Consider the following 24,401-nt stretch of genomic DNA (forward strand, 5'->3'; position numbering starts at 1 on the left):
ATTAATATGTACTTTAATAAATATCTCATTTGTAAGAGTTTTTTAAATTTAATTGGAGACTTTTATAGTTTGTTTATAAATTTTAAGAAAAAAATTTTTTATAAAGTTTTTTCACTTTGTTTGTCTAAAAAAAAAAAAAAAAACGAAATTAATTAATTAGTACGGGAGGAAAATTAAAAAAAAAATAACTAGGATAAATTTATATAAAAGATCGGATTATTGAAGGTAAATTGATCTAAAAAAATGATTCCTAATAAAGGACTAACAAACTTTAAATGATATTATTTTCAATTCAATTATCTTTATTACGAACTTATAATTGTTTGCTCACATATTTATTCGTTTCGTGTTATTGTTTTTTAAATTATTTTTTTTTATCCGCGCATCTTTTATTGTATTTGAAAAAATTAAAATTGGCATAATTTAATAATCAGTATTATGATTAATATTAATTAATTAATTGTTTAACAATAATAATAATTACTATTATTATTATTATTATTATTATTATTATTAATATTATCATGTGTTTTTGACCAATCTCATATCATTCTATTTAATCACAAACAACACAATTACACATTATACATCGCTAATAATGTACGTACGCAAATGAGCTTTTTGTCATATTTTGGATTTAATCACAATCAATTTTTAATTGTGGCTGATTTATCTTTACCCACTGATGATAATGATGACTGATGATTAATATTTACCGAAGCTGTTGGATGGACAACGGTAGTGTTACCACTCGGATTACTTATGATAACATTTAATCCATCAGCTCTGTTTACCTCCGGTGGTTTGAAAGCCGCAGCATATGGAAAACGTTTGTGACATTTAGCCGTGTATTTATCTACTGCCTCGTCACATGGACCGAAATCATTGTTACGCAGAGCTTCTAATATCCTTACACAATTGTTCAAATTTACACCTACTAGTCCACCATTACTTTCATTACCATTAGCATTACATGCATTATCATCGTCACAGCAATTAATGACAAGCGAAAGAGCTTTTTCCTGTGCGCTAGAATCCAACAAGTACATCATGCGTCCAGCTTGGAATAAGTGGGGCAATGACTTTTTGTTTTTATTCAAAAATTCACCGTTGAATTTAACTGGGTCGGTGGTAGAAAATATTTCACTGGTTTGTCGCTTTATAACTTTTGCGACTGGGCCCTCAAGTTGTTGTTGGTTTATTGTTAATTTTAGAAACCGTACCAGGCATGAATGCAGCTCTGGATTGTTTGCATCTAGACGGTGAGCGCGCTTAATTGATCGCAACATTAATAAAATTTTAGCTGTAACAATTAATTTTTTATTAATTATTGTTATTCTGTAATTATTCATTAATTTTGTTGTGTATTACGTTTACTTCATTAATTTTATTCTTTTCCACTAAAATCATGACAATTAAAATTTTTTTAATCAACTATTTTAATCTAATAAGATTCAGAAATAAATTTCCATCCTTTTTAACTTTATAAGTAAAAGCTTTTTAGTATCTTTTATTAAAAAGTTGTGACGTTTTCATTGTTGTCACTTTTCGTTGCTATGGTAACCACACAGAAGGAAAAATTTCTTGACTGGAGAACAAAATTCTTGGCTCAAGAAAATTTTCGGGTATCTGAAGGAAGATCAAAGTTGTGTTGGCCGAAGTAAAAATTTTTCTTGAAATTCTATTCTTGGTGGAAGTAATTTTTTCTTAATTCAAATTATCATAAATACTTGATAAAATAAATTTTTATATTTGATCAAGATTTTTAGATACTTAAGGGAAGCAGCGCCACTTACTTTAAGAAATTTTTCTCTTGAATATTTGATACCCATTTTATATTGTTTTGGCGTGCAATTTTACATGTTGAATAAAAAAAAATGATTCAATATTATTTGATCTTCCCATTTGACATATTAATCAATAAAAATATTAATGAAAATTTACTTCTATCGAGATATTTAATTTTTTGGAGCAAGAGAAAAATTTTCTCAAGGCAAGAAAACTTACTTCTATCAAGAACTAAATTTTTTGGTGCAAGAGGCTGAATTTTCTTAGAACAACAAGATTTTCTTGACTTGAATAAATTTTTTTGGATCAAGATACGTATTTCGTAAAGTAAGAAAATTAATTTTGTTGGAATAGTGAAATTTCTTGTGTCAAAAAAAAAATTTTTTTTTCTCTCAAGAAAATAATTAGGAAGAAAAAAAAATTTCTTGGTTCAAGTGAACCTTTTTTTCTGCGCACTTTGGCAACGGCTACCATAGCAATGGTTACTATGACAACAAAAGTTGTACAAATTTTGATTAATTCAATTGTCGATAATAAACATTTTGACAGAAGCGCGCAAAGCGCGTTCGATTTTCTAGTCAAATAAGCAAGAAATGAAACAAACCTTTGCGTATGTAGATCTCAAATGCCATCAAATGAGTCTCAATACGATCAGCAGCTAAGTTTTGCAATGGTTGTAAGAACTTGATGGCTTGTTCAAGTGGATCTTCAACCTGTAAGTAATTATTTGTTTGAGTACTTTTAAATAATTTACTCTAATTTTAGATAATTAAATAAATATATACTCGTTCAAGTTTCTCAGGAATTAATTCATCTAAAGTCGGTTGTTCAAAATCGGCATCGGCTTGCTGCCGAGACTTATTATGCTGTTCTCGTTTTTCTTGAGCTTGAGCAGCTTGCTGTCGTTCAAGTTCGGCCTTTCTGCGCTGCTTCCGTTGCTTATTTCTCAGCTTTTTGAGCTCCGAAGGCGCCAAATTTTCTACAAAAAAAAAAGGAAAAACTGTAATAAGTAATTACTCAATTATTCAAATTGAAAGCATAATAACATTTTCTAAATCCATAAAAAAAATATCAACACTTTCTAATTATATAATAAATTTTTTAAATAACTTATTATTATAATTATAATTTAATAATAAAAGTGGGCATCATAGAACATAGAACAGCCGACATGGCTCATGAATTTGCGAGGTTTGTATTTCAACCGTAAATAAAATTATATTTATATGTGTTATTTTTCCTATTATAATTATCCTATCTATTTATTTAATATGTACAAATTTTTTACTCTACATATTTAGTATACATAAATAATTGTTAATTTACAGTTGATGTAATCGACGAACTACAATTGTATTACATCAATAAATATTACTAAATAAACTAAACTACATGCATATACGATAGATAGATAGGTATAATAAAAATTCCTCTTTCGTAGAATAAAAAAAATTTTTAATTAATACTCTATTTCTTTAGTTTTATTACATCAATATCCTCGTAAGTATTAACAAATTGCTATTTGATTATATTTTTATGTTGAGACAAATATCTTGATCAATTTCTTATTTCTTTTACCAATTTATCTTTAAATTACTTTCCAGGTAATAATTATAACTTAATTAACTCCAATTTATGGTACTAACTTTTCTTTCAATTAATTTTTTTAATTTTACTTTAATCTTTGTCTACTGGGTGTAGACTTTACTTTTTATACCAATTAATTACTTTATAATAAAGAATGTAGTTTTAGAAAAATTTTAAGATTTATTAGTTGGGATTTTTCAAACTCTGAATTAAATTTTTCATTGTCCATTTTAAATTAAATTTTCTTTAAAGAATTAACTGACCTCAAATATTGAGCTAATAAATTATTCATTTTATGACTTGTATACAGTTATTATTCACATATTTACACGTTTTATCGATGCGATGACTTGCACGCGTTTTCTAACTATAAAAATTAATAGTTGAAAATATGAAGTTAATGTTTATTAGTTTTCTAACTTAAAATAGCGGATTTAAGATTTAAGTTAAGATAAAAAATACGTAGTAAAATTTCTTAATAATTTTTACGTCTATAAAGAAAGAAAATTATTTAAAGATTAGAGAGTTTTAATAAACTTTTAATTAAAAAAATTGTTCTTTCATACTCATCATGAATTGAATAAACAGTTGTGTACTGTTTTTGGCACAGCGAGGAATTAAACTTGAAACAGTAGGACCGGGTTCGAGTCTTGATTATGGCAATTTTTATTTTACAAGCTCAGAATTTTTTTTTTTATTAATGAATTAATGCCATAGGGAAATATGACAGAGAAGGTCATTATTAATAATAAATTAGTAAAAATATTGAATATTTTGTGGTGAAAAAATGAATGAAGATATTTATCTAATTGAATAAATTAAAATGAAAAGAGTGATTATATTAAAAAGCTTGTTGAGTTTAAGGCAACACGTGATAAAAGAATGTAATAATGTGTTAAATGTATATATTTATAGAGCAATGTAAGGTATTCACGTGTCTTTATTATTACATTGAATTTAGCGATAGCATTATTATGTGAGAGGTATGTGTATATCACGAGTATGGTGAAGGGTGTGTATAAAACGTGCACCACGTGAGGCCACGGTTAGGCGTGGCGTTCGCTTTCTGCCTTCTAGTATAAAATAAAATAAAATAAAATAAAATAAAATAAATAAATAGAAAGAAAAATAATAAATTTAAAAATAAAATAAAGATTCAGTTAAACAATGGTGTATATCTATAGCTAGCAACCGTTATACTTATTAGACTATCGTCATCGTCATCGTCGTAGTCTGAGCCGACGTCGTCGTCGAGTTGGAAAGGCATTTTAAAATGTACCATTACATTGTTATGTTACCTCTACGTACTGATTATAGAATGAGTAGAATGCACAACGCCCCAATTGATTGTGTAAACTCTTTTCGTACTTTTATATATATATATATATATATATATATATATATATATATATATATATATATATATATATATATATATATATATGTATTTATAGATGTGTATGGTTATGAAAAAAAATTAGAACCACTTAAATGGTATCCGAATTTTTAAACGTGTCAAGGCCGCGTAATTGTTCTGCTCATTGTAAATAAAAATTACAAAATATGAGTCAATTGTATTACGTGTTAATATTGTAGAAATAAAAAAAAATTATGAATAATAATAATTTTGATTTGGTAAGTATGATTAGTTATTTTATTAATTGTTTCAGGATTAATCATAAATTATTTTGTTGGAAAATTGTGATGAAAAGTTTTTAGATGATCAGTCATATATGGTGATAACATCAATGTTAATTCCCAAAAATTAATGATAATTAATGTTCAAAATTTAAGTGCAAACATTTTGTAGAAAATTAAAAAAAAAGATCTGAAATAATAATTATTATAATATTCAGACTTTTAAATATTATCTCTTTTACCTTTTAAGAAAAAAATAAATCATTTAATTTCTAATGATTCCAGTAATAGTATTTTTAACATTTTTTACGATAAAAATTTTTGGTAATTATTTACAATTGGGGTCTACCATTTTAATTTTCATTCACAATTTTAACAAATTTTCAAAAAAATTAATAAAATTTTTAAAAAGTTGTGATATTCAACTTTTTTTTTTTTTTTTTAATTGTTCGTTTTTTTATGTCCTTTAAAAAAATATATCAAAAAAAGATAAAATAGAAATTTCATCCAAAAACATGAGAGCTAAAATTTTTTCCAACTTTTACAGGCAAAAAAGCTATTGAAATATAAATTTTTTGATTTCTGTATCACCATCATAAATCCGGCGTAAAAACAAGCAGACTGAAAAAAAAGTTAATTTTTCACCTAAATATGGCCAAAAATACGTTTGACCCCACTTGTAAAAAATTACCAAATTATTTTATAAAAATGTAAAAGTTCAACAAACCTTTAAGTGCAATTTTATCAAATTTTTTACAATAATTCTTGGTAATTAAAAAGAGAATAAAGATGTATGATGCATAAATTTTGATAAATATTGTACTTATTAGTATAATTTTATTACTATTATTATTCTCACTAGAAGAAAAAAAAATGAAATAATAATGATGATTAGAGAAAAATTCTCTAAAAAATAAGTACTGATGCAAGAATAAAAAAATTGTGATGACAATAAATTTCTTGCACGAAATTATTTAATTTAAAACTCGGGTACTTATGTATGTAAAAAAGAAAAGTGAATTTTCGCTTGGTGAAACACAATAAACGTGCTTACAATTTAAAACTACATGTTTAGTTATAAATAAAAAACACAGTAAGCATGTACTCTTATATTACACTTAATTCTGAACATATAAACAGTAGTGCAGCTAAGAAAAAAATGGATAAAACATATACATATATATACTGCACGAAAAAAGAGAAGAAACGAGGAAGACGAAATTTCATTTGAGTGAATTCATTTCAGCGTCACGCGGTATGATTATTACAGAGTATTGTCTGCTAGATATAAAATATTTATATCAAGAATTATCTAATTTATATTTTATATTTTATTTATGGGTTTATTTATTATGCATTATGTAATTTTTTTTTCTTTTTTTATTTGTGTGTTTTAATGAGTTACGTAAATTTATTTTCATGTCAATTTTAGAATGTAAACCTATCAATTGTTTACAATTGTGATTATTACATTATAAACTAAACTGTAAACTGTCGTTACATTAGTTTTTTAATGCATTACTTTACTTTTATTTATGACCCGTAACCATTAATTTTGAAACGTTTTCAGCCTTTGCAATCTACAACAAAAACATTTCAAAAATTTTTCAAAGCCAATAACAAATATTACTTTAAATATGTTACATTTTAAATTTGTTTTTTTTTTTAATTTTTTAAATAAAATACTCTAAAAGAATAAAAATATTAATTTCCGTAAACTAAAAGTGAAATCATAATCTCTATTATTCACAATAAAAATATTAATAAAGGCAACAAAGAAAATGTTTAAAAAAAAAAAATAAATAAAACAAGTAAGGCGCGACACTTTTACTATTTATGCATCACCTTCACTGTTTCTTAGTCATTAATTTTTTTGCTCACTACTTTCCTCAACAGCGAGCTCAGTATAATATATATTTAAACATTATTTGTATTCTATACAAGGTCATTGTACTTGTAGATTGTAAAAAATACCGTAACAATGTCGCGAGAATACCTAATGATGCCACGATTCACAATTTCTAATTTCACGCGACAAGAAAGCCAAGAAAGTGCTCAGAGAAAAATATTATTCTTTATAATATCTTAGCTTTATTTATTTATTACATTTTCGATATAAATCTAAATCTAATAGGTTATAACTGATAATTCATGCAGAAATTTACCACAAACTAACCATCTAACGCTTAGTGACATACATTTTAAGTATTTATTTCCTTGCGGATGAAGGAAAAAAAGCATAAGAGTTATAGGAATGATAATTTCTTCCTGTGCAAGTGAAATTTTAATGGTAATGATAACGTCCGGATTTTTAGAAATATTCATCTATATATTTAGATATATGTTGTCGGGCTATATTTCTTTAAAAGAAACTATGTGATCTTGTGGAAAAAAAATAAATAAATAAAACGCTCTAGTTATCGCAAGAAAGTGTGTGCATCTAATTTGAATTTTTTTACCTTTAAATTTTTTATTACAAAAAATTTCATGGATACTTCTTGATATTAAAGCGTTGAGATATGTTATTTGTTAATAGTTGTGGATTAACTCGTAAATAAATGACGACGCCAGGGCAATAAACAACTTGTACTTAAACGCTCATTTTATTTTCTTAATTCATTTACCTACACCATTATACCCTCAATTAAATGCAATAATAAATTTATTTTTATCCTAGATATTAATAAAACAAACTAATTAATTTTGGATTAATTATTTGTTAATGTATAAGTTGATGTCCGTTGTGGAGGACTAACATAAAAATATTTTAATTTTATAAAATAAATTATGTACTTTTTAGTATTGGTCACAGAAAAGTACGGTGAAGGAATAAATATAATTGATCAATAAATACGAACAAACTAATATATATTTATTGTTTATAAAATAATTATCGAGTAAATTTGAATGTAATTATAATTTCAGAAAAAATATAAACTTTTAAATAAACTAAATAAACAGTCTATGGAAAAATATAAACAGACGATGGATATTTTGAAAATTGTTGGCTGCTAGTATAGCGTCGTATTAACCGAAATTAAGGGTCAAGCGCAAAGTTCCGGGTTCCAATCCGTCTTAAGTCAACGAGTTCATCATTTCCTAATTTCGGCGAATAAATTTAAATGCAACAATATACAATTACTTTCATTAATTTTGAAGCTTTAAAATTTAAGACTCAATCGAAATAAATTTATTCTTTGAGAAAAAATTGTAACTTTCATATAATATATGTTGATGGAATTTCTCGCGTGCAATTTTTAAAATTCATATAAGTAAAAAACGATTGTATAATTGTTTAGTTTTTGTTACTATTATTATGATTATTATTGTTAATATTAATAATAATTCATTATTTTTTCAGATTATATCGCATGGGAAACCCCAAGGCTAAATCGTGATCTTAGTGATGCTACACTAGTGATTAACCCAAGGTTTTGTTCGTTGGTAGTGAGAAAAAGGCAGTACTGGGGCCTGATGTTATATTAGTTGAAGTTGAAAGGATAAAGCATAGAGCTGGAGTATATAATAATAGAGATGCAATAAATAATGATAGATGCGCGCGTTAATTGTTTAACGAATTAGCTCTACTTGTGTTCACACGTCTGCGCTCACGATGAATAGAAGTTGGCGGATAAAAAACACTAATGAAAAATGAATAGAATTAAACAATTTGTATAAAAGATAGTTTATCACTTAATACAATAGTGAGAACGTGTATTCCTTCACCTTGGCAAACACTATTATATACATACTACTTACTCATTTTTTTTACTTTTATTTCAGTATTATTATTTATGTACGCACGCTTTAGGTTTTATTTTATATAAACTTTCTCTGCAAATATTAAACTAATTATTTTTTTTACATGTATTTTTTAATTGAAATAAATTAAAAATCGATATAGTAATAATAATAATAATAATAAAAATTATTAATACTAATTTCAATAAGGACAATATTGATTAAAAAACCGTAATAAATCTTAAACGACAGAAATTTTAAGGATTATAGATTCTTATCCTCGTTATTAATTATCAAGAATTTTTATGACGTCGAACAATAAAAATAGTAAAATAATAAATTACCCAGTTATAATTACTTGAATAAATTATTATTAATAAAAATATCTTCAAGTATTTATAATGATTCATCTATAAACGCCTACATATTAATGCTCGGAATAAATATATAATAGATTCCCATAAATAGATATTGGAGGAACTTAATTGTCATCATCACAATAATCATCCATGTCACCGTAGTAATTGAATCACGTAATCAAACGTCTTTATTCTTAGAATTTATTTTAAAAACTTGCTACTTAATATTACATAAAACAATCTGTGAAAAATATTATCAATCAAGGTTGATTATATTGCAATTGAATAAACTCAAAATTAATATAATTTAGTAAATATTACATTTTTTGACCTTCGTAATATAAATTTAATAAATATTTCAACTCTCACGATCTATATTTAAGTTGACCCCGTGGTTGTATTTATAAAAAAAAAATTATAGCTTATTTGTAATAATAAACATTTTTTTAAATGAAGAATAATTATGTATTTTTTATTTTTATTATAATGAATTTTTTTTTTATTAAAAAAATCCTCGATAAGAATGAATTATTAACCACATTAAAAATTTAGATTATAAATTGTATAAAATGTTCATAATAATAATAATAATAATAATAATAATAATAATAATATCACTAATGTAAAGAGTAATAATGAATTATTATAATTATGATTATTGTAAGTTTAAAAAAATTTGATAATTATGGTTGAACTTGAGTGCAAACTTAGTAAATAACTTTATTTTAAAATTCGATATAATAATCGATTGTTGAAGTTGTTTTTTATTATTTTTATAAAGCAGATGACAATTATGAAAATAAAATAATTAATAGCGTTAATTAATACATGACCCTGCTAAGTAGATACTAAAATATAGATTTAATGGGGAATATAAGAAAGGAAAATAAGAAAGGCTCCCTTCCTTCTCCAGCATGCATTTAAGACTGAATGAGTTGGAGGTAGCAGAAGTGGAAAATTATAATATATATATATATATATATATATATATATATATATATATATATATATATATATATATATATATATATATATACCAAAAGTACTATATCTACATCTATATCTATATCTATATAGTATAGACAACAAGACGACTAACGATAATGCAAAGAGAGAAGGGATGTATGGTGAGATCAGTTTTTACTCGAGGTGGAGGCAATACACGAGCACGAGGATATTCAGTGCCTCAGTCAAACTCAGTTATTCAAGATATTTAGTGCATGTGTGGCTAATTTATTTTCGTGCAATTACACCAACATTCCTCCTCCTCGATAACTAAATTTTTTATTTTAAACCTATTTCAATCAAACACAATAATTATTGATAAATAGTAGTGTTTCATTATAATAATTATTACTTAAAAACTCAAAATTAAACACATGGGAACGTTGGATTTAAACGTATGCACATTACACGGTGCATATTACTTTGAGTGATTATAGTTTTCAATTACAAATAAAAAGTTATGATAGAAAGTAATTTTGAAAAAAGTTGAAAAAAAAAAAAAAATTATTATTTACTACTTAATTAATGTACCAAAGAACATCAGTAGGATTTCGATTTCGACAGAAAAAAATCGTGAGTGATTAACCTTTTTTTTTTTTTCTCATGAAGTCAATTGCTGATTAATTTGATAATTTCATTCCTCGTCTAGGTGAATTAGAAGTTTGTAATTTGTAGTCTGAATATTTAATGAGTGAATGTTATTTTTTGTTACATTTTTACTTTAACGATCGACAATCAATAGTGATTACACGACCCGTAATTTAGATTTTTATAATGGTACTTCTGTTGATGGTGAAAGTCGTAAACATCATTGTGATCATGTATATCATTACGGTCAATGCAAATTTATTCTGAAGCTTTATTGTTGCGAACTAAAGGACAAATTATTGGTTTATCTATTGTTTCAATCAACAGTCAACAATCAACAGTAATTTTATTTTATTTGTTAGTTTTATTGCTGTCAATAGTGAGAGTTACTTTTATTTCAAAGTGTTTATTAATTCACGGTTCATTTTTATTCATTAGAAATTTTTGGTTCAATAAATATCTCTTATAGAATAACTTCAATTGATCTATTTATGATTTTTGATCTATTAACATCGTAAGTGATTGTTTAAAATGGTAAATTATTTTTTGGAGTTTCTACCAAATTAAATTAACCTTATTATATGATAAATAAAAATACCTCAAAGATACGATGAAAAATTTTGTTTCTAATTATTAAAAATGACTTTTAAAAAATTTATCTTCAGGATAATTATAAATTTATTCTCATTTTAACGACAATATTTTTTTTATTTTTTAAATATAAATTTGAGTTAGAAATAATTTTTTAACATTATATGAATTTTTTTTCATTGAAAAAAAATTTTGAAAAATTAAATAAACAAAAAAAAATTTGATATTGACTAAATGACAAAAAGTCATTGCGACATGAGGAGCGCTTTATAGAATAAAATAGCTGAATTATTTTAATATTTGATGTTCAATTAGATAATTAAAAAAAAAATTTATTCAAGAGGTAAAAATAAAAAAAAAAAAAAAAAAAATAGTACCTTGTTTTAATGAAAAATTACAATGATTTTGCTTCGTAAAAATATAATTATTCATTTAATATTCAGATAAAACTGCAATAAAATTTAGTTACCTTATTTGGAGTTATTGCTGAGATCTAAGTGTTTTTGCCTAATACTTCATTTAATAAAAACACCTGTTTATTCCTATTGAATTAAATTAACAACAGTAATACTTCAAACAGTAACACTTGCAACTAACAAGCCATAAAAAGTAACAACAATATTTAATTAAGCATATAAAAAGAGAATAGAATAATCAAGTGCTTTAAATCTCAGTCATTGGATACTTTTTTTCTTAATCAAAACTTGTATCATTAAACAGCAGGAATTTTAAGATTTTATTATTATAATTTAGTCTTATAGTCTTTATTAACTTTTATTAGTTTAATAAAATTAAATTAATTATTGTTTGATCCGTTGGAAATTTTTATAAAAATTTCCAAATATTTTTATTTAAAATTTAAGTGTAAAAAAAAATTTTAAACAAAAAAAATTATAAACTAATAATAATAATAATCAATTAAAAATTATTGCAGATTATTAATGTTAACTTAAAATTATTTATTTATTTATTATTATTATCACCATGTATGACTAATCATCTAAAAACTTTTTCATCACAATTACCCAAAAAAAACTTATGATTAATCTTCAAAATAATTTTACCGCGAAAGCATAAAATAAAATAACAAACCAAGTCAGATCTATTAATAAAGATTATCATAGCATAAATCATACCATTACATGTTTAACTTGACAAATCTAAAACGGTAAATAAATGATATCGTTAACAAATCTGTTTACTCTACTTTTGTGGATTTGCTTAGCTCTATTATTCAAATAAAGTATTATAAAATGATAATCAACAAATTTGACAGAATCATTCAATCATTTACATTACTTTCACATTAAACTAGTGATTATCATTACCCTACGTTAACAGTTTTATTATTTCCATCTACACCAAATAAAAAGTAAATAAATAAAATACTTGCGTTGTTTTCTCATCTAATCTCGTAAAAAAATAAATCAAATAAAATGAGTCGCGTGTAGTAGATTTAAAGAATAAAGAATAAACGACGAATAACCTTTAGTTAAATGTAAGAGTTCAAAATTTTTCATAAAAAAGCCAACGATTAAGTTGTATGAAATATAATTAAATGTGCAGAAGTCATTGTCATTGACTTAAAAATGGTTAAAACCTTGATGCGACCTCAGGTTAAATTTAAATTTAAATAAAACTCGAATTAATAAAACATTTTATTCACGGTGGATGGAATGTATCGTTACTGTTTGGTAGTTTGTGGATACCGAGCTGGGTTTAACTCTGAAGTGAATATACTTGCTATTATATTTGCTGTTTGCTATTAAATTGCAAGGAGTTGAGGCCCCACAGAGAAAGAAAAAGAGAGAGAGGTCAATTCGAGCGTGGGAATGCGTTCAAAAGTTTACATGAGGGCGGATTTATTTTTTAATTTATATATCTTTATCTTAATAAATATTCTGTGGATTTAATATCATAGATATACATATACATATTATGTCTTGTACGTTTCAATTGTAACATGCTAATGCATTAGCTCATACTCGTAATATAACATAATCCTTGTATATTATTTATATAAATATATGTGAAGTTAAATATTACAATTGTAACATTTGTGAAACTAAAAATAAAAAAAAAAAAAAAAAAAAAAAAAAACGCTGGCATTGTATCGGTATCGGTTTGCTTTTAGATTTATTACCTATTATCTGTTAAATATATATATGTTTATCTTGTCTTGTTATGCATCTATTGGGCAATGTATTAATTCAATTGACGGACATGTGATAATTGTATTAAATAATGCTCATGTGATGTTTAGCTTTTATTTAAATTTGATTTCGGCGATAACACTTTGTTATTATTTTTATTTTTTGTCTTTTGGTCGTGGGAAAAAATTAGTTAATTGAAATAACTCGGAAAAGAATAATGGATCTGATGGATAGATTAGAATAATTACGGTCGGAATGATCCGGGTTTGAGACTCGGTTTGGTGCATTTTTTTTAATAATTTATGTTTATATTTATATATTGAGTGATTCATGATTTTTTTTGTTGTTGGGAAATCCGCTCGTTTAAGCGTTTTTATTGAAACTGATTAGAATTGTAAAGATTGGATTTTTTATTGAATGTTAACTGAGATTGGATCGGGACTTTGAAATTTTTTGCATTTCCGAGTGGGTAATAAAGTTTTTCCTTTATTTATCTTTTTAGTTTATTGGGGAGAGACTTTGTTTAAGAAACGCGAATTGGCAGAAAAACTTGTGAAACCTGCTTAAAATATGCTGATGAGTCATGGATATTGTATGTTAATGGAAATTTGTAAAAAATTTAATAGAGTTGCATTTATGGTTTTGTTGATCATTTAATTTTTTTTAAATAATTTGTAGCTTAAAGAAAAAAAATATTGTTTCTGATGAATTCAGGATTATAAATAAAAAAAAAATCAAGAAGAAATTAATTTTTTTCTCAGAATTTAAAACATGATATTGAATTATTATTATTATTATTATTATTATTATTATTAAGATTATTCCTAAACTTCTAAAGAAAAAAGTTTGGAAAAAATTTTTAAATTATAATAAATTGAGGAAAACGAATTTCTTAAAATTTGGATAATTTAAAATTTATAGAGTGAAAGAAGTTTAATAATAGGTAAACGGCGTACATAATTTTTCCACCCTCTGAAAAGATTGACAATGCCGCTTAGATTAACATAATTATTGCATCAACACCTAATCGATAATAAATTCATAACATACATAGTTAAATATTATTATTTAATAGATAATCTAATATACTGTCAATAGCTAAACTGGAATTATTATTTCGTATATTACAAAGTGAATAAATGATCATAATTAATACAAACATTGAAATTCAAATAATTATGTATAATTTAAATTATTTTGAATAAATCATTGACAATTTCAATTGCAAAACTTGAGACAATTCACAATAAAATTTAAATTGAAAAATTTCTAACTTAAAATGCAAATAAAGTCAAGAAAAAACTTGTAACATTAAAAAATCAATGGTCGATAAACAATTTAATTAATCTGATGATAGTAATAATAATAATATCAAATAAAAATTTTATGAAGTATAAAAACGTCGTTATAAAACAAGCTATGCGGGGAATATCCTGTACAATTAGTTCATCGATAATTACTTTAAAAAAAAAAAATAATATAATCTAATATAATGTATCAGTTAATTCCATAATAATTGATTAAATAGAAAAAAAAATATCCTGTTAGGTTCGAGAGATATTTATTGTGGATTTATAATTCTGCAACTGCAACTGCACTCGTTTACGCTGATATATTATAATAGTTTTATTATAAATCAACGGAACGTGAGAAGTATTTCATTCAAAATAAAAATCGTTAATTTTATTATATTGTATTAACTTTATTTATTCATTTATTGGCGAATAAATTTAATGAAATGTGAAGTAGTAAGAGTTGCGGATATCAATATTCAAGTATGATAATTATGAGGGCATTATATACAAATATAGTTATATTTATATTTATTTATTAATGGGTATGAGTGAGATAAAGAGAGAGGCTGAAGAAGCAAAGCAGAATACCTTGGCATTGACCGCGCGACTATTATGTACTACTCGGAACGCGAGGAAGCACGTTTTATACTTGCATAATAATCGTCTCTCATCCCGATCTTGTTCTATGTAGTTAATATAATCATCTTAACTCACAGGTTGCAGTATTATGTATTCTATGAGTAGAAATAATTCATAATTATTTAGTAATTTTTTTTTTTTTTTTTCCAAACTAATAATAATTTTTGGGTTTGTTATTAATATTATTGTTATAATTATTACAATTATCAAAATGAATTTTTTAAAAAATTTTTACAAAATAAATAACTTCTTAATATTTATAATAAATTTTAATGATAAAAATAATTGTTTAAAAAAATTTAGATCAAACCTTCACTTGTCTCTTTTCAATTACTTTTAACTATCGAAAATCAATCATTTAAAGATTGAAAGTTAATTGAGTAGTTATTCTTATTTCTTAAGGCATAAAAAATTCAGAAACATTATTTTAAAATTCTTAATGATTTGTAAATTGTGAATAACCTTTTTTGGATAAATTTATTACTACACCCCTTGCGGGAAAATTTTTTTACAAATGTATATCTATACATTCATGCCCGTCTACATATATACACATTAATATATTTATATACGTGCAAGGTATAATAGTAAGTACATATAAGTGAAAAGTGTTGAAACTAGACCCAGACACACCCATGGGTCACGTTGGCCTTTCACTCTCACTGCGACACGATTCAATTTAAGCATTCGCGTTTCAAATCTTTTGATAGATATTTTTAATTTTTAAAATTGTAATACCTTACACTGCATCAAAAACAAAAACAAAAATTCTATAAATAAATTAATATAAAAACAAAAAATTACAGTTCTAGATTTTGAAATTTTCTGCATGTATAATTTTTTTTTGTTTTTATAATAATTATTTATTTTCAATAATTAGTGAACAGAAGATTGAAATGATCGGAATAGCAATGAAATTTGAAAAAAAAAAAAAAAGTTTACGTAGAAATAGAAAGTTAAAATTTCTCAGTATATACAGATTTTATTAATTTAATGTGTATAATTAAGAGACACACGTTTCATGACTCGAGCATGTACAGGAAATAACGGAATTAAATATAACGTTTTAAAATTAACAATAAAATAGAACGAACTAAAAAAAAAATAAACTTTCTTCCTTGGATCAACAGAAATAGCTATGCCTAAGCTATGTTAAGCTGGCCAGCAATTGTTTCTTCGTACCATAATTACCGTAATTACCCTCGATTTTTGTTCAGGATTCAATATTGAATCAATTAACTTGAAATTGAAATACATTTAAATCCATATTATCTTTTAACGCGTCATCGCGTATTAAAAAAAAGTTACTTTGTTGTATTATATAATTACATAATAAATAATATATAATATGTAATCTTACTTAAAAAAAAAAAAAAAAAAAAAAACGTACAACAATGCGGCTGTTATTTTAGTGAATGCGTTACGACATGTCAATACAAAAACATTCACCATCTAGAATTAAATCATATCGGACAATATTTGACCGTGAAAAGAGACTGGTAGTTGATCTATACTTCTCACTCTATATAACACCGATTTTCGAAATATTTGGCAATCTGTTACAATAAAACGTAATATATGTAGTGTGTAATACATAAATATGATAAAAATAATAATATTTTATTTAGTTAGTAATATCTTTTAGTTAAGAATGCAGAGTCAATGAACTGTCTGTTGTTATGAAAGATCGTGGTTTCAGCACTATAAACTTTTCAATATTTCTACAAATTTATTATAATTTATGGCTTGATTACTGAATAATTTTAATAAAATTTAAGTAAAAGTTTTTTGATAATAATTTAAATAATAATAATCCACGTTTTTTGCATAAAATAAATAATATTGAGTTAAAATTTCATTGGGTGTGTTTTTATACTATAAATATTTTTAAACGCTTAAAATCAATACAGAATTTTCATTATAATAATAAAATTTATCATTAATATCACATGAAAATTCATATTAAAAATCTTTACACGCTGAATAGCGTTGTTATATCGTAATATTAATAACGATCAATATTAATATTGATTCGCTCTTTTTTTTTTTTTTCAATATCTCAGGATCTATAAATTCGGTTTTTATAAAAATTTAATATATTCTTAAAATTAACACACAAAGAAATAAAATAAAATAATAATAACAATTTAGTACCGATGAGATAATTGTGTTTTTATAAAGAACGTTTTCTGTAAAAACGTCAATTAACCGTTTCTATATCTGATAGTTACAGAGATTGAAAGTTAATTATTGATAAATATCTTCATAAAATACCAAACCGTTAAAGTTTTTCTTGTTATATGATTGTTGAATAACAAAGTAGGAAATTGGTTGTTAAAAAATTAAGATAAAAATATTTATAAATTAAAAATAACGCAACTGATAAAAAAATGTCATTAAAGTTTCAAAAAATAAATTTTCTGTTTTAGATGCCGTGGACAATTTTCAAAAAGTTACTATTATTCAATATAATAGCTATACTTGCAATAAACAATTACACCAGTGCAGCAACGAATCATCGCAAGCGTTACATCCAGCGGAATAACAACAACAACAATAACAATTTATCAACTAACCAGGACTATAACAACACTAATAATATAAATACTAGCAATAACAATAACTCTAGCGAAATTGAAAAAAATGCTCCGAAAAATATCCAGGATATGTTAAAAGATGATAAAGAACTTCCTGATGATACTGCCAAGTGGGATAGTTTGCAGTCATCATCAACTGGTAACGGTAAAGAGAAAAAATTCACCCGGGATGACGACGACGATAAGAAAACTCTAGCGCAACAAGTGAAAGAAGGCAAGTACGGCTTAATACAAAACGAGTTGTCACCCAAGAAACCAAAGAGACCAGGAATAATAAGCTACTCATCAAACCCCGATATTCCAAGGGATAACGCCAAGAATTTCGGTGGTCTGGATAACGAAGAGATATGGCTTGCAGAGAATCATTTGTTGGTGATCAAAGGAGGCAATTACGACGACAATGAAAAAGGATCTAGAAAGAATTTGCGTGATTGGGAGCCAATTGATGACTATCAAGCACCTAAAAGACAAGTCCGAATTCCAGCTAATCCTAAGATACCTCCGCCATTTCCCATTCAACTGACTGATGGCGGGCCCATAAAAATAATAGGGCGAAACTCTAGCGAGAGCGATGACAACGAGTCTTCTGCGCAATGGATCATCCCAGACGGTCTGGTTCCCTTCAATGGAACTTATTTTATTCAAAATGAAAGCTCCAATGACACTAATTCCAACGATGAAGACGATGGACGGAAGACTAAGTCTAGTCCAACGTTCGCGGGGATTATTGGCCCGTTTTTTCCCGCATTACCTCCTGGTGCCATCTTTGTGCCGCCACCTTCCAACCAAACTGATTATGATGAAGACGACCAGTCTATTTATTATCCACCGGTTTACAGTTTCAAGTATCAGTTAGACAATTCGACAGTTGTTCCACCTGGACCTTTAGTTCCTGGAATTATTTTGCCTCCTCCACCGGATTTTTTTGCTCCACTTGAAGAAAACAACGAAACAGTAAAAGACAAAGTGTGTCTTAAATGTAATGCGGAATCTGTTTCTACAACGGCTAAGTCGGAAAAGATAAATAAAATTAATAGAATGGAGAGTTCAACGCGTGAAACTCCAAAGGCTAAATTAAAATACTCACCTGTTAATAAAAATAAGCTGGATAATTATATATCAATTCCAGCAACAACGCCCAAGAGCAATGTAATTGAAGGGAGGACGGAAAAAGCTAAAGTGTTGACTTCAACGCCGAAAAAAATACGACCCATAGTCACTTATTATTCTACGACACCCTACAAAAAATTAACAGAGAAAACAACACCCACGCCTGTTACAACAGAAAAGCTAAATAGTAATTTGAAAGCCTCGTATTACTACTACGAAGAAGAAAATGAAGTAACGACACCTGAGCCTATTAATTATCAAGACAATGAGGCGCGTTTGTCTTATTATAAATTGGTGGTTAAAGAATTGCCTCCTAAATCAATTTATCGTAAATTGAGGCCTAGTACGCCTTTGCCGGTACTTTCTTCGACGATTTCGACAACGTCTAGCTACTACGACGTTGAAATAACGCCCTCGCAGCAGACTTTACAGGACTACCAGACAATAGAGCCGCCTATCCAGTCATTAAAGCCACAGGTTAAAAATTCTAGAGTCCAAGGACAGAGAATGTTGAAAAGTAACTTTGAGACTACTAATCCTTACTATGATAAGCAGTTTATATCTTCATCACCGGCACCTGTTTATAATTTCAAGCCGATTATTACTTCTACACCTAGGCCGCGGGAATTTTTGTCGACGACTAAGAAATATATCACCAATAAAGTCAGATCGAAGCCGATTTATCAGTACAGTTTTCAGGCTGTTAATTATGCGCATGATCCGATTGTCTATCAAAATAACGGCGCTGATAATAATGACAGCAATGAAGATCATGTTGATAATAATGAAAATAATAATAAATATTACAACAAATGGCAAGTGCAAAAAGAGTTTAAAGAAGAAAAACTATTTTATAATAAATGGCAAGATGATTTAAGGTACAATGATGATAGATTTAGGGTTAGTACCAATAAATTCAACTATGCGTCGACGACACAAGCGCCTGTGTCGGTACTGAGACACAGAGGAACAACTGTTTCTAGTAATAATTACTACACCAAACAAGAAGACCAGTATTTGGACGATGTCACAAAGGAATATTTCACAAACTTCGGAAGGAAAATAAAATATCGGCTCCCGAGCACCACGCCTATTTACAGTGGGAGTACGGAGGCTTATGAAAGTGTCACTCAGAGACCAAGATATCAGATAAAACCGGAACCTGAAGACAGAGACAAAAATTATTATGATAAAGAAATAAAAGAAAATGAGTACTACGACAATATTTACTCCCTAAAGAATGATATTAATGTTAATTATCAACGCCCTTTATCGGCAATTAATCCAGACGCTGAGTTTATCGACGACTATGACTCCCAGGTAAAGATTAAAACTGGAGATAAATACAAGCAGTATCATTACCAGTCAAATTACCCAAGCTTGTTGCCTGTTGATAGTTATAATAATTATAACAATGACAATAATTATAATCAACGAGTGCCGAGTGACTTTATTTCGCTGGGGATCCGTGAGCAGAAATATTACGAAAGAATAAAGGGCCAGAAGCCTATTTCGTTTGCGGGAGATGTTAGTGTTAATTACAATAATCCTCCGGCGATAAATCCAGATGCTGAGTTTATAAAAGTTCCGCATTCTCATTCTCATTCGCATCCGCAATCGTATTCTAATGCGAATTCCAATGTGAGACAGAACGGTGAACTGAGAGACGATCACAGATCATACTTTACATACAGATTACCAGGTGACGACGGTCATGTTTACTTTTTCACCCCTCATGTTATTAATAGACAGCGACAGGAGTTCGGAGGCTCTAGACTAAGGGGATTCAGATCCGCTAAGGCGGTCAAACGTAATAAGTAGTGATAAATTATAAAAAGTAATATTAAGAAAAATTTACTATTTTTTTTTTTTATACTTATTAGTCAAATGCCATAACTGATTTTAAAATTAGTAATCAACTTTTTTTTTTTTTTTTTGTAAATAAATTTAAATTACTTACTTTGATTTTTTGTTAATATTAAGTCATATAAATGAAATACGTAATTTATAATTGTATAACTGAATGTTTGTGTATTGTCTGTGATTAATTTTAATAAATGTATATAAAATATGAGAATGTAAAAGCTATTAATAATTAATAAATAAATAAATAATAATAAAACTCACCGATGTCGATCTCCTGAATTTGAGTGGGATCAGGTAGCGGATTATCATGAAGCCGCAGGTAGACTTCCATTGCACACTTGGCAGCTTTGAAGTAAAACGGATGGGAGCGTAAAATATCTTCTAGCCTCAGCAGTCCGACATATGATCTTAGAGTCACTTTACGCATACAGTAAGTATGGAAATCAAACTGATCTTCGATTATTTCCGAAAAGTGCTGTAAAATAATTGTTAGAATTAGCATTGAGGTAATTAAGATTTACTTAATATAATGTATATTATATAGAAAATTTTCCAAGTTATACTTACGCGATCGACTTCATGGCATTTCTTCAACGCTTCACCGTACTTTCCTAGGCGTTGATAAGCGCGAGCAGCTTCCGTCTGTATCCACATACATTGCATCTCGTTGAGATTTTCCATGGGCGGCACACCTTCGCGTGTAAATTTACTACAGGTTTCTTCAGCTTCTTTTACGAGATTAGCGCGTAGCATGTACTTGGCACATTTTGAATTAATATAACGGTCGGCAGTATCTAGACCTTGTGCTTCATCTAACCACTTGTAAGCATCTTGAACATTTCCACCGTGCTAAAAAATTAATAATTTCATTTTTAGATTTATAAAAAATTTTTATGATAATTTTTAATTTAAATAAGTAAATAAATAAATAAAATAAAATAAATACCTTATATATACGTCCTTTGGTAACAAAAAGTTCAATAAGTGTTGGTGTATGAGACAGTGCAGCATTTATTTCTTCAAATGCTTTCTCAGTCATACCAAGAAAATCGTAATGCTGAGCTAAATAATAGCAAGTCCACAGTAAAGCTGATGCTGGTTCACGTGGATTATCTATTTCAGCACTACTAAAATGACCATGATTATTTAGTGATACTTTGTACTCAAGTACCAATGATTGTATGACATCGATTTTTGATTGATCAGTATACAGCGAGCGTAGATTGACGAATAGTGGTGGTACACCTTTATGTAACCCTAAATTAAATTGAAAAAAAAAAAAAAATTAATCCGCTAAGTAAACGAATTTCAATAAGAATTAATTTCAAATCCTTCATAATAAAAAATTATTTAATCTCCAATTAACAATTAGAAAAAAAATTACCTCTCCGTAAATATTTATCAACTAATATTTTAAATTGTTCGCCAGTCGCGTAGTTGAGTTGGAGACGGCGAGGTGCTAGAGCACGGGGATACAATTCTTCAAATTTTTGGAGCATTTTAAGAGTATCTTCGGGCGTTGTATGCCGTTCAGCTTCCGCGAGTTTCGCGTAGTACGTTGTATTCTCAGGATTTATGTTCAAAAGATCTTTGTAGACTTGAGCAGCTTCCTCGTACTGCTGGAGCTCAAGACGTAGCTTACCGTAGGTCTCTTTTACGGTTATTTTATCGCAAATCTGATGACTGTACTTATCAAGATGCTTCAAGGCCTGCTCGCTGTCTCCTGATTCTTGGATCACCAGGTTTTGGTATAAAAGCAACTCGCTGTGCTCGTAATCGTAGCAGATCATCGGGGAGTCTCGGAAGGTATCGAGAATCTTCAATGCTGTCTCGTAATCTTTTAGTAAGTGATATGATATTGCGAATCCAATCCATGATGCTCTTTGGGTTGGCCTTAACATGAAAAGCTGATATCTCGTGTCCTAAAACAGAATTATTTTTCATTTTATTAGAATATTATCAACAGAACAAAATTAAATAAAAAAAATTGTTAAATTAAAAATTAAGCTTAAACAAAAAAAAATTACTTTATAACCATCCAAATCTCTCATTTGAATTTGTAATAGAGACAAATCCCTAAGAATCTGGATGTTATCCTTGTCCCACTTGAGAGCGTTCCTGTAAGCCTTGATAGCTTCATCGTATTTTTTATCAGACCTCTGCAGCAGACCGTAGACGTGCCAGCAAACGTGGGACTGCAAATCATTTCTCAATCCGCGTCTAACATGATCATAAGCTTCTTCTTTTCTGCCAAGGCAGTTCAGCGTCAAGCCTTTCATCGCGAGCGTTTCTCCATGCTCGCTGAATTTTGGATTGGAGAGAATTTGTTTAGCAAACTTGAGTCCATTCTTGTACTGCTTATGCTCGTAACACCTCTGCAATTGGAAAAACAAAATTGAAAAATAAAATTACGACTCACATAACAAACCTCAACGTCAATGCTCTAAATCTCTCAATGCTAAATCTAATTTTGTGTAATTGTAAATATATAATTGAGGTTATGGTCAGAACGTTTTTTATCTCAGCATCTTCATCAACTGGACTGTATTAAATGTCCGAATTTAATTACATCAAACAGCGTCGAATAATTTATTCAATCATTGAAAATGAATTTACTAAAACAATAACTATTTTTAAATAAATAATTGAAATAGAAATAAAAAATATTCATTGATAATTAATTGAAGGCCGGAGTTATGAGTGGGAGTAATAGTTGTACTAAAAAATATAAGCATGAGTATTAAAATTATAAATAATTGAATAATAATAATTTGTTTATAAATAATGAATTAAAACTTACGAGAATTCGTTTAAATAACGCATTTTCTTTAGGTGGCAATGGATTGCTAGAGGGCATTTTTGTATAAATACAAAAAAATGATAGGTATTATTTAATATATTATTGTTATTTAAAAGCTCCTTAATATGAAAAATTTTTTTTTCACTACACACACAAAACCACCTCGTGGTCGACCGAAACACACACGGTCATCAAGAAATTTATTAATACATATAGGTACAGTTATGTGTTATATATGTTATATTATACTTATATTAATATATGTATATAACTATACATCCATAGATATAGATAAAGTCGTCCCGGACAGAAAGTCGCCGTCGGAAATGTTCGGTTTTTTCTCCCACCTTTACAGAAAATGAGGCAACTGATGAGATGTGTCTGATTCCACGGACAAACTTCCTGTAGAAGCAGTAGCAGCGAAACTTGAGGAGGTTTTTCTCGAAAGATAAATTCAATCTTGAAATTTGATTTACCGATACAGCAAAGAGATAAAACAATTGCAAATATATGAAATAATTTAAAGCACTTCTAAGGCACATTTAACTTTAGGCACTTGATATAAAAATTAAAAAGATATAAATATGAATATCGCAAAAATATTGAATTAGAGACTCGCTAAATAGTATAAATCAATTGTATTC

At 27.2% G+C, this 24,401-nt stretch overlaps 2 protein-coding genes across 4 annotated transcripts; one reads left to right on the plus strand and one right to left on the minus strand.

The window, feature by feature from the left end:
• Positions 1-281: 281 nt before the first annotated feature.
• Positions 282-23,957, minus strand: Naa15-16 (N-alpha-acetyltransferase 15/16). The gene is made up of 9 exons (XM_074244354.1): positions 23,758-23,957; positions 22,985-23,332; positions 22,342-22,879; positions 21,904-22,214; positions 21,525-21,806; positions 21,219-21,432; positions 2,574-2,767; positions 2,393-2,501; positions 282-1,303 (listed from the first exon to the last, which is right to left on the minus strand). The coding sequence occupies exons 1-9, from the start codon at positions 23,812-23,814 to the stop codon at positions 648-650; spliced, it is 2,709 nt and encodes a 902-aa protein (XP_074100455.1). The 5' UTR covers positions 23,815-23,957; the 3' UTR covers positions 282-647.
• LOC141528342 (uncharacterized) lies at positions 10,942-21,028 on the plus strand. 3 transcript variants are annotated; one of them, XM_074244351.1, is made up of 2 exons: positions 10,942-11,046; positions 17,814-21,028. In XM_074244351.1, the coding sequence occupies exons 1-2, from the start codon at positions 10,957-10,959 to the stop codon at positions 20,910-20,912; spliced, it is 3,189 nt and encodes a 1,062-aa protein (XP_074100452.1). In that variant the 5' UTR covers positions 10,942-10,956; the 3' UTR covers positions 20,913-21,028. The 3 variants fall into 3 exon arrangements, with proteins under 3 accessions (XP_074100452.1, XP_074100453.1, XP_074100454.1); XM_074244352.1 differs by having other exon boundaries at positions 11,041-11,063; XM_074244353.1 differs by lacking the exon at positions 10,942-11,046 and adding an exon at positions 13,104-13,111.
• Positions 23,958-24,401: the final 444 nt, after the last annotated feature.

Source organism: Cotesia typhae, unplaced genomic scaffold (assembly GCF_013202065.1).
Source record: "Cotesia typhae breed Kobodo isofemale line unplaced genomic scaffold, CoteBio_Ctyphae contig_43, whole genome shotgun sequence".
In the NCBI taxonomy this organism is placed as follows: Eukaryota; Metazoa; Arthropoda; class Insecta; order Hymenoptera; family Braconidae; genus Cotesia; species Cotesia typhae.

Bases quoted from the DNA above. Each gene is read 5' to 3' on its own strand.
- LOC141528342 (XM_074244351.1), top strand. From the start codon at position 10,957: ATGCAAATTTATTCTGAAGCTTTATTGTTGCGAACTAAAGGACAAATT. The intron at 11,047-17,813 runs GTAATTTTATTT...TTTCTGTTTTAG, and splicing joins TCAACAGTCAACAATCAACA to ATGCCGTGGACAATTTTCAA.
- Naa15-16 (XM_074244354.1), bottom strand. From the start codon at position 23,814: ATGCCCTCTAGCAATCCATTGCCACCTAAAGAAAATGCGTTATTTAAA. The intron at 22,215-22,341 runs GTAATTTTTTTT...AATTTAATTTAG, and splicing joins TGATAAATATTTACGGAGAG to GGTTACATAAAGGTGTACCA. The intron at 2,768-21,218 runs GTGAGTTTTATT...TTTTTTTTGTAG, and splicing joins AATTCAGGAGATCGACATCG to AAAATTTGGCGCCTTCGGAG.